At 39.0% G+C, this 12,055-nt stretch overlaps 1 protein-coding gene across 1 annotated transcript in view; it reads left to right on the forward strand.

Moving 5' to 3' along the window:
• Positions 1 to 12,055, forward strand: part of Pbp45 (proximal sequence element A Pbp45) — a 63,720-nt gene that overhangs the window by 46,068 nt on the left and 5,597 nt on the right. The window contains exons 7-9 of the mRNA XM_083137437.1: positions 1,330 to 1,450; positions 5,114 to 5,238; positions 8,777 to 8,905. Of these exons, the coding sequence (XP_082993563.1) occupies positions 1,330 to 1,450; positions 5,114 to 5,238; positions 8,777 to 8,905 (375 nt within the window). The remainder of the gene's footprint in view (positions 1 to 1,329; positions 1,451 to 5,113; positions 5,239 to 8,776; positions 8,906 to 12,055) is intronic.

Below are 12,055 nucleotides of genomic sequence, written 5' to 3' on the forward strand. Positions count from 1 at the left end.
TGGCTCAAAAGATGCTTCTTAAAAAAATAAAAAATAATAAAAATCTAACAATGTCCACCGAAAACTAAGCGTTGGCTTGTCGCCAAACGAATGAAAATTTGTGTGGACTTATCAATCCATTTCCATGAAATAAATAGTTGACCCATGACTGCTAGCCGTAGGACTAGCCACAGTCACTCTACCGGCACCGATAGAACCTTCCAAGGTCTCCCCTCTTGCCCAAAAAACATAAGAATGCCAACCCCCTTTACTCAATCGTTTCGAGATAGCCAGTAAACTAGACTTTTCCACCCCCTTCAGGTTTGAAAGGACAAGATTTTAAAACTAACCGCCTTCTGCAAGCTGGCTTTCACAGTCACGTAGGCCAGCCCTACAGCGGGTTACATTGGAAACTGCATTAATGAAAGTATTACTGTCTTCAAACAAAAATAATATTGAACTTTCATAAAAACTAATAAAATAAAGGATCATGTAGTGATTCTATCATTGCAAAATGTAGAATGAAGAAAAATTATTTTCTATGGTCTAATGGCTAACCTGCTTTTCCACTGCAAGTACAGTACCCTATAATTAGTTCACAGCTAATTGAAAGTCTATGTAAACAAAGCAGTTGGGACCTGTTAAGAGATCGTATTGGTTGATTTTGATGGCAACAATTCCACAGCAATGATCAATATATCTTTGTAGAAACTGGGTTGAGAATTAAACTACTAAGCAAGCTCACAAGTCATGGTCTTTTTTACACTGACTTTGTTCTCCTTATGAACAGAGAATAGGTTAAAATTTTGGATCAGATATGGCCATGTCAGTGTTTTACTAGCATCAATTATCCTGTCACCACAAGTAACTCGAAGTAAAAATATGGAACATATCAGAAAGAAGCAGCATTCATGCAGACCCAAAACAATCTGGTTGATGCCCGACAAGATTTCAAAACATTGAAAAAATTCCTACATAAAACACCTTTGTGAAATATCTCAGGGTATTGATGACATCCTTGATTCACGAAGGTATGAGCAGTGCAGTGTTTTCAACTCGGTATCATAATGTTATCTACATATACTTGAACTTATGTGAAATTTCCCGTATAGGACATTCGCTAAAACTTGAAGCCATCCTCAATAGTACTACCATTGATGTTACAGTGCATTTTTCCTTGCTGCAGTTTACAATACTGAAAAATTCTATACTATGTACTTTTTTCATTCAATATTTTAAAATGTAACGAAATATTTCAATGTCTGGTAATCATATTAATAACACATGATCAGATCTTTTTTTATGTATAAGAAGCCCCAGAGCTCTTAAATTTATCTTCTTATCTTCCAGGCATACACCGACAATCAATAAAAATGAAGGCTTTCAGTAACCAAGCTTCATTCCGCAATGTAGAAAATACAGAAGAGCAGGTGGAGGACATACCTGAAGTCAGAGCAAGGAAAACTCGATCGTGAGTATTTCCTTTTGTATGTAAGCGTTTATATACTGTCATGGGAAGGTGAACGGGCATCAAAAGCTCAAATTAAAAACCAAGTCTAATTTGAGAACTTACCCAATCAAAGCAGCGACAATAACAAAATTCCTCTGGCCAGACAGAATCCAGCTTGCAACTACCAGGTCGCTCTTCCTGATCGAAAGAGGGAAGTAGTGGCATGGTGTCTTGCAAGCTCATCAGAAACAGCATGTGGTGAGTCTGTTAAGTGCCCTGAACTTTTGGGAAACATCAGGAGTGTGCAAACGTTATCGTGCTCGTGCGGTCGACGTACTCCACCGACGTACGCTATCAGGGGTGATTGCCTCACTCGTTTTGTGGTCGTCACCAGAGTCCGAGACAACGGAGCAGTTGCTGCCCAATTAGGTGTGTGCTTTGCTCGTCCACCTTCCTTACCTCTTCACAGAGTTAAGGAGGGCTATCCACAACCTGTAAAACCCAATTTAACATTTTTGTACTGCTAAGAGGGTGAATCAAATATGAAGGAGCCTTGATTGGCTAAGCGTCGGAATGGGTAGCAGGGTGTGATTGGCCATGTGCGGCCGGTAGGTGGGGCTATCGTGAGTCAGGAACCAGAACAGCCGGCATGTCGCATGCTTCGTTTAGTAGCTCTCACGATGAGTGAGCAGTGTGTGCCAGTGTCTGTTGCGCAACGCATAATCATCAAGTTCTTCACCCAGGAAAATGTCAAACCGGCCGAAATTTACCGGAGACTGCAGGCCCAGTTTGGGAATGGTACCCTCTTGTGGGCAAGAGTGAAGGTGTGGTGTAAGGAATTCCAGCAAGGCCGTGAACGTGTTGCAAATGAAGGGCACCCCCGTCGTCCTCGCACTAGTGTGACGAATGACAACATGGCTCGTGTTCGTGAGCTTGTCGAAGAGGATTGCCGAGTCACTGTGAAGTAAATTGAGGCAGAACTTGGTGTGAGCTATGGAAGTGTCCAATCAATCATCACAAAGCACTTGGGCTTCTGCAGAATCACAGCTCGTTGGGTTCCCAAGCTGCTGAATGTTGCTCAAAGAGATGACCGAGTTCGCATTGCTCGCCAGCTTCACACTCGTTTTGACGTGGAAGGGGAAGCGTTTTTGCATCGCATCCTTACCTGTGACGAGACATGGGTGCATCATTACACCCCAGCATCCAAGCGTGCCAGCATGGAGTGGAGGAGGAAAGGCGAAGGAAACCCCGTGAAGGCCAAAGTTCGGTTGTCTGCGGGGAAGGTGTTGGCCACGGTGTTTTGGGACTGGAGGGGATCCTACTGGTGGATTTCTTACACGAACGTCGGACCATCAACGCACCCTACTACTGCGGCCTCCTGGATCAAGTTAAGGTGCAGTATTGACGCAAACGACGAGGCTGTCCGATCCGCCAGGTCTTGTTCCTCCATGACAACGCCAGACCCTATACAGTAGGTGTTACACGGCAGAAACTGGTGAAACTGTGGAACCGCTTCCGCATCCACCATACAGCCCAGACCTTTCACAATGTGATTTTCACCTGTTCGGACCCCTCAAAGAAGCACTTGGGTGCGAACGATTTGCGACCAACGATCAGGTGGAAACCTTTGTGCGCAACTGGTTGGCTACCCGCCCAGCTTCATACCTTCATTCTACGAGAACGACATCAAAAACCTACCACAACGTTGGGAAAAATGTATCATTAAGGGTGGAGACTATGTAGAAAAATAGGATGTGGCAATGTCTCTGTTTCCTTCAATAAATTTTGTTTTCCGCACAAGGCTCGTTTATATTTGATTCACCCTCGTACATCCCAACATATATATACATATATATATATATATATATATATGTATGTATGTAGACAGAGAGAGAGAGAAATAGAGAAATATGAATGAATGAATGGCTGTGGTGGCTCAGTTGGTAATGCATCTGACTACCATGCCAAAGGTCCTGGGTTTGATCCGCGGCCGGTTCAAATCTGGGAACTTTTCTAACGTTGGAAGCGACCCCGGCACCCACCCAGCATCAAATGACATGGGTACCTGGGGCGTAAAGGCCGTCAGGGGCATGATGATCACATCACCCCCACTCACGACCAGATGAAGAAAGTGTTGGGCGTTACCCCCCCCCCCCCCCCATATGCCTTCATGGCATGGTGCTAAGCACAGGAGAGCACTTTACCTATATATAGATATAGAGGAGGGAGGGAGGGGGAGAGAGAGAAAAATATATGAGGATGGTTAGGTAGCCAGGGTGGGAGATGTTTTAATTTTTGGGGTTGTGGTTGCACTCATTGCTCATGTGTAGTCCCTCTCCCATCTTTTGCATACTGAGGTGTTGGCAGATTGGGGTAAAAGGTGGATGATCACTACCTGGAAACAGTCATTGAAAGGGATGTTGTGATGGTTGGTATGTATGGCAACAGGGAAGTCCACATTGTGGGTGGAGGAGTGGTGGTTGTTGATTCTGAGGTTGAATGCAGTGCATGTTTCCCCAAATAAAAGCCACCACAGATGTTGCAGGTGAGAGGTGTGGCAGGTCCATTTGGGGTAGAGGATAAAATTTCCAGTCGAGATTTGAATCTGGAGTTTGTAAGAGGTGATGAGAATATGGCAGGTTTTGCACCTTGGACGGTTACATTTCGTAGTGGGGGAATGTTGGTTGTCCGTTGAAGGAGTGTTGTGGACCAAAATGTTTTGTGGGGGGGGGGGGCATTTGAAAACAACTGTGGTCTTGTCGGGAAAGATGTTTCTGGTTTCGGGATCACTGTGGAGAATGGGGAAAAGGGAGCTTAGGGTGTGCCAGATTTTGTTGATGTTGGGGTAATATTGGGCTGCCTCTCATACTCCCACCAAGAAACCTGCCACCAACCAACAATGTTCAAAGTTTCATTACCTCTAGTGTAATTCAGTGTGGGTACCATCTACAGCCCTGCAGACATCAAGTCAATACTCCACTCAGTCCACGCATCTATGGTTGGGGTTATTCTTTGGTGCAGGTGGTCAAGTGAATGGATCTTTCCTTAATACACATTGTCTTTTGCATAGTTCCAAAAGAGAAAATCCATTGACATGAAATCAGGACTTGGCCAAGTAATGGGACCTGCTCTGGCTGTCCATTATCCTACGAATTGGTTGCATGACTTCTATTAATATTCTAGCCTGCACGGGTATGTGTATAAAGTGGGCTTAAATCAGCAATTCAATCAACTGGGTCTGGATTGCCATGTTGTATCTTCCTAATGTTTCTATTTCACCTTGCATCACCCATCATTGCATGGGATAACTGGAACTTGACTGAAATCTTGTGCATGGATTAACTGATCCTGTGGACACCAATACTCATGTCCCGTGCGACAACACTCGAGACCATGCCATGCACCCACACCAATGTATTTGGCAGGTATACACATGTTCTGGATAGCTTGTGTTCCTGTTGTCAGGTGATGACTTGTCTCCGCAGCATATGGATGATCTAACCACTTTCCAGTGGGTGTCTTGTCATTATTGTCCAGATAGAGTATGTTTTTAATACAGACTTCCCCAATTGCTATGTGTGCTTGTTATGAATTTTAGTGTCATTTTCTATTAGTTTTGTGTCTGCAGATGTATTTATTTATTGTGTAAATGTTTGGTTAATGCTTCTTTTTATTCCACCTTAGGTGCATATCCAAAAAGCGGGTAAACTTTTGTGAAGATGTGTTTGAAAACAGTGAGTCTGATGAGTACAGTGATGATGAAGGAAGATGTGTAATGGACATGCCAGAAATTTCAGATTCAGAAAAGGGTATGTACAGTTCTTCCCTATGTGCATTTTCATAGTTGAATAACAATGCCATTATTACTAATTTTTAAGCTTTTTGTTTGATTTGTCATTTTCATTAAATTCATGACATAAAATATGAATTAAAATTCACTTCCACATAAATACCAGATCTAGGTTACTTGCAGAATTAATTGTTACTGGACTGCAGATCTCAATGATTCACTGCCACCATTCTCAAAACTGTTGTGGGTCTAGGGTATTGAATAACAGTCTATGAAGCATGAATTATATGCAAATTGGTGCAATTACTACCCAGTGGATGATCCCACTCTTGTCTACTACCATGCTCTTTTTTTTATCAATGCCATCTTATTTCACTGCATAACAAGGAACGAACATCGATAAATACCATGCAGGTAACAATGTTATTCTTTATCCTTAACAGGCAATAACTTGAAAATGATTAAAACATATCTTATGGATTCGATTTTTCAGGAGAGTTCACATGACTTTGATATGTTGCTTGCCCCTATTCCCATATGAAAAATTTACATTGAAATGGCGGATCTAAAATGGTGGCCTGGATGTGTAAACATGTAAAAGTTATCTCCTAGATACTAAATATGGTTCCATTCATATCTGTAAAAATTATGTGGTTGATTCCACACTTTTGAGTCACCCTGCATAAGGATGGGCACAGATTAGTTTGTATACTATCAGTATTTGCCAATATAAGGCATATTGGTGTATCAGTTTATTTGTAAAATTGACAAAAAAAATTACCAATGTGCCATTTCTATAAATTTCACAATTCTGCCATGTTCTTATTATTTTATGTACTTTCATGTATCGTGCCTCTCCGATAGCATAGTGGTAACAACCAAGAGGTCCTGAGTTCAATACCTGGTGGAGAGACATGGAACAGTGATTTGGATTTCACTTTAAACTGTAGATCCACTCTCGATTAGCCTTGCTGTGCATATAGTGGACTTACAACCACAATTTAAACAAAGTTTCATGTACTATTGTTTTTTAAAGTAAATGTCTTAAATAGTTTCTTTGTGGAAGGTAAAACCAATTCCAGTTTGCTGGAGACGAATGAACCAGTCAGGTTCCTCAAGGAACATTTGTAATTTTATATCAGATAATTATAACGTTGATTGTTTTGTAAGTAACTTTTATGCCAGGATATATTGATAATACCTAAAATTTCACAGCTGATCCCTACTGTGTATGTACTATACATTAGGTTGGCCCTTAGTTACATGCGATTTTCTGAACTTAAATATTTTCATCTTCCAACTCTCAAAATTGTTACTTCAATATTTTCATCTTCCAACTCTCAAAATTGTTCCAATCTGTGTAAAAGTACTGTGTGTAAAATTTCAGTGCAATCAGATAATCTTAAAATGACCCCAAGGACTCTAAAGTTTCAAAATTTAATGATATTTCTTTATTTTAAAATGTTTTTATCTCTCACTTTCATTATCATTTTTTTAAAGAAGTACAGATATCGTAGAAAGAGAATGTAATTTGCAATAAAAATAGTTATGGAATATTATAGATGGTTGTATAACTTTTCACAAAGTTCTAGAAAATTCTGTGGGCTATATATAGATCGTGCCAGCATCACTCAACAACTATCAGTCAGTTCAATTTAATTCCTAGATCCACTAAAGCAGTTCTCGAAGTTCAGACTCAGACAATTATTGAAGATTAGGCACGCACAGGAGATGTACTAAGTAGAAATTTTCATCAAAAAATGCAGACTCGACCCGGGTTCGGGTCCTGGTCGAGCCTGCATTTTTTGCTGAAAATTTCTACAGACAGTTATATTAGTTAAGATTTTAGTGAGTTTTCGTACAACACACTGACCAAAATAATTCAGAAAACAGAGACAAACAGAAATTAAAGGAAAATTCAATTATGCAGATTGCAACACACTTGAGTTACACTAGGATATCAAGCTGCTTCCAGCTTTATCTGGCATAGAAAAGATTGATTGATTTTCTATAATTGTTACTTTTCTCAGCAAAGGACAATTATTAGGAATAACTGAAATTACAATATCTATAGCAGAAAATCAATCTCTAGCAATTTATCAAGCAGTGAAATAATGGGACATAGAAGAAAAAGTACAGGCGTTGTGTCTTGATATATCTGCAAGCAACACTGGTCGAATATGGTGCCTGTAAAAAATCTTGAGAAAATGTTTGTTTGTGATTTACTCTACTTTCTGTGTCAACATTACATTTTCGAATTAGTATTGAGAAAATGTTTTTTTATGCTGTAATGGGTGCAGTTTCTTGACCAGATGTGAATTTGTTTAAAATATTTAAGGAAACCTGGTCGACCATAGACAACAAACCATATAGTAGTGGGATATAGCATGTCACCGAAGATGTCCATATGCTGGAATTTTTACAAGAAAAGTCATGTCAGAAACAGCATAGAGATGATTGGCTGCAAATTATTAGAATTAGCTATGATGTTCCTCGATGATTGTCCCTCAAAAGGAGTGTTCCTGGATCTGTGAGCCATGCTCGGTGGATGGCAAATGCTATTTATGCGTTTAAAATATATTTATTCGAAGAGCAATTTAACAGAACAAAAAAAGGAATGATTCAATCACAAGAATATGCATTTTTCTTATCAGGCTCTATTTACAAGCCTGGTTCCTATCTCTGCTGGCTGTGAAAGCTCTCTATTTAGATTATTTTTTTTTTTTACTCAAATTAATCAAGGATAATGAAGTAGATCCAGAAATTAGTAGTGCTGTCATGAAAAAATTCGCAAACCATTTATGGTATCTCTCACCAGAAACTGCAGCATTCAAATTCTTTGATAATGAAGTTCCACTAGGTATTAACTGCAATGATGAATATAGAAGACAGCGATGCAGAATATCAAATAAAACGAAGTTGGAAGTGAAGACCTCAGACACTCAAAACAAAAACACTTCTACAATTTTATTTCTGTTGGATCAATGTTTTTCTTCCCAGGATTTTCAGTCAATACAAATTTCATACAAAACTGCCCATCTACTTGGAAAAATGTCTACTTCCAACATGGATTGGAAACACTGAAACCCATTGTAGTAGTTAACGACGTGATTAAGAGAGGAGTGAAGCTAATTCAACATTATCAGAACATTCTGACCAAGAATACAAAGAGAAGCTATTCATTGTTCAGATGGTTAATGAACACAGAAAAAGTACCCAGATGCTACCAGCCTAATCAAGTCATATAATCTGGTATCTTATTACATTTTAATTATTATTTCCCTTACTTTCATTGTGAAGTATCTTTTTTTTTCTCTTCATCTTTTCTCAGTATCTTAGCTAAATTTTCTTGTACATAACTGTATGCAGAAAACAGTTATATTTAAAATTGTATACACTTTTTGATATATTGGAATAAGATTAGGGGTTTGGAGAAGAGAATTTCAAAAGTTGAAAAATAAGAACCACCCACCCTACTATACATACATAAAAGCCCCCCCCCACCGCACACATGGTTGTATGCATAGTGCTGTATAATTGTACAATTATACTTTCAGACTCACAAAGGAAGGAAGCAGATGACATAAGTGATGAAGAGTTCCAGAAACGATTAGATGAATTAAAGGAGAAGCTTTTCAGCAGCAAATTTGATATACCATCGCAGAAAGCCAAAGGTTCCCAGAAAGGTAAGTTCAGCCAAGTATTTTCCCCTCTATTTCAATGTAAACTGATTTTGTATTTATTTCAATAACATACATTCACAAAGATTTCAGACTAGCTAATTCTTATTTGTGATAAGTGATTTTTTTTATATATTTTTATTTGAAAATAATGAGAAGTATGAATTAAACTCTTTCTGTAATGTCTGATCTGAGATGAATTACAAGACACTGTATTTAAAATATAAAATAAATTATTTTTGGTACTTACATCTTGAATTAGTGATGTTATTGGCTATAATTTTTGTATGAAATCCCCAGTGAGTTACTACATATAGTATGGAAATTGCACATTAGCTAGATGAGAAGCTTGTGAGTAAAAGTGAATTATTGCACTTTAAAATAATTTTTGCCTCTTTTATTTGTGATTAGGGTGGGAATTCATAACCTTCAGACCTTTTGTAAACAAATGGTCTCACTTTGATGCAATGAATCATACTAAATCATTTTCACTCCATGACTGACCAAATGACAGTTTTCATTTTGTTGAGCTGATGGAACAGAACATTCTCTGGCATATACCGGTATCCCTGGATGTTATGGTTTGTTCAGTGAAGAAAAAGGGCTCAAAGATCTTATTATGCATGAAACCGCACAACACATTGACTTTCAGTGTCTCGAATGTGTTGTCCTTTGGAACAGTGGTTTTCAATCTTCCTTAGCCTGTGGCCCAGTAAATTCACTTTTTAAAAGTCGATGCCCCTATCCCAACAATTTTTCTCATAAAAAGCTTCCTAATTTTATTAACTTTATACATTAATTAATATTAATAATTAAGTTATGGCATAATCATAGAGTTTGATGATGTCTAAAATTTGCTTTAAAATTCACTGCCAACAATTGAACTTAATGGGATTATTTTCATTTCCACTGGCCAATATCATTAAGTGTATTTGGCAAGTGCTGATTTTTCCTTTGCATGTTTCATTTCGGACACAAAAAGAATCCAATTAATGAGAATTTTTGTACTTCAGTATATTTGTTAATGAAAATTGCCTCTCAAACAAAATGAACCGTGTCAGTCAACCTCCAGGTTTGGAGGCAGGAAGCAACATGCACCCTTGGTTAGATCATTTCATCCCTCACCGCCACTGTCACGAAACTCAACCATTTCCTATTATCGTAGTCAAACTCAAAATTGAGAAAGAGCGAACCCTTAAAATTCAGATTTGAAAGCTGCATGGGAGATCCCTTCTCAGTAGCTTTAATTTTGGTGAGAAGATATAACCAACCTCTTGTCGCTGGTAAACCCCAAAATAAAAACCATCTATCCAGGTGGTTGCCAGCTCAGACTGCTAGTCGCTTGCCAATCTGGCTATTACTCAAGAAAGACCCAACTGTTAAAATTGAAATTTGGGGGCTGCTCAGGTGACATTCCCATCTGCTTTGATTTCTCATCAGCACTGGCAAGAAATAATTTCCTCTTATGCTGGTGAACCCCTAACAAAAGGCCATCTTTCCAGGTAGTTGCCACCTGAGACTGCAAGTTGCTTCACCCTTCCGGATCTAACTTGAGAAAGACCCAACTTCATGGTTGGTTGGTTGATTTGGTGTTTTAAGTCCACTTTATGTACAGTAAGGCTAATCGGGACTGAACCTACAGTTTAAAGTGGGATCCGAACCACTATGTGCCTCCACTGGGTACTGAACCCAGGACCTTTGGAGTCTTCATGGGTGACAGTCCTCTCTCTCGGCGGCTTTTGATTCTTCACCTGCAGTGGCAATAAAGGATGACTTCGTATCGCTGGTGAACTCCGAATGAAAGGCATTCTTTCCATGTGGATGCCAGCTTGCGCTGCAAGTGGAAAATTTCGGGAGAACCTCTCATGACCCAGTATAATTGACACCAGGGCCCGGAGGTTGAGAAACACTGCTGTAGAACATGTGGTTGTTCTGAACCCCAAATTTTGCACTGGTAACATGAAATGTGGCATCACCTTAGATGATATAGAGTCATGCTCATTATCCGTTCTTTGTAGCATGTTTACAAGAAGTTCAACCCTTCTCTGCTTGTCTTGTGGCTTGATTTCATGCAACAACTGAATTTGTAGGCATGCAATCTGAACCTCTTTCATGTGGCATCATACGTTCCCAATAATGCTGATAACTTGACAATTCTAACAATCTATACCATAGCAGTTCACTCTAATAAACTGATGTTTCATTTTTCCTCGCAGTTTTTGTTTGCAGTCAATTTCGTCACATGTGTGGTGACTTTGTCAGGCATGTACTGGCTTGCTGCAGGAGGCATGCTTCTATTTTCATTTTTCTGTTGGTATGCATGGTGGCGCTAGTTGATGCGGACCTTTTTCTTTCTGCTCCTTAAGCATGGGCATGGTTCTTCCTTCTTCGAAAGTGTGAACAGCACCCGTGGGAACTCAATCTTTTGTTTCTCCAGAAGGAAGTATCAAGCCCACTGTGAAGGAAAGAAGAAAAGAAAGACCATCAACTAGCGCCATCATGCATATCAGCAGAAGGAAATAGACAATAGTACATGCCTGACAAAGCCACAAGACATGTGGCAAAATCGATTGCAAACAATAACTGTGTGGCAAAATGAACCTTAAGTTATTAGAGTAAATTACCTCTCTTAGTGTATCGAGCAAATAGATATCTTTAGATACAATGTATGTCATAGCAATCTATCAGAGTTTTACTTCATATTATTCATAATTTCGCATCAGACAATCATTTAATCACAAAATCCATTTCTCCCCACAATGTGGTTGCGAACATAATGAAAATGCATGTTGCATAATTTTAGATTCCTCGAAAGTATCACATGGCACTTCTGTGGACTCCACTAGACACTCGGAATCTGCAAAGTTATCCGTGGGTTTGGTTGATTCAACCAATACCTTCCAATATCAATATCACTGCTATTGTCTAATCAGTATCAACTCACACCTCCTAACAATATGAATAAATGATGTGCTCCAATAAACATTTTGAATTTACACATGTTTCTCAAGAGCTGTAAACAAAATCTCCAGCCAACATGACTTTGTCTTGTGAATGGATTATGACAAAATCTGTCAAACAGTAAGATCTAATAGTTACGGTGGTAGGCATAGTTGAATGAAAACTTTGTTTCAGTTAAATTAAAATTTAAAGAAT

Source organism: Lepisma saccharinum, chromosome 16, assembly GCF_977018435.1.
Source record: "Lepisma saccharinum chromosome 16, izLepSacc3.1, whole genome shotgun sequence".
Taxonomy (NCBI): domain Eukaryota; kingdom Metazoa; phylum Arthropoda; class Insecta; order Zygentoma; family Lepismatidae; genus Lepisma; species Lepisma saccharinum.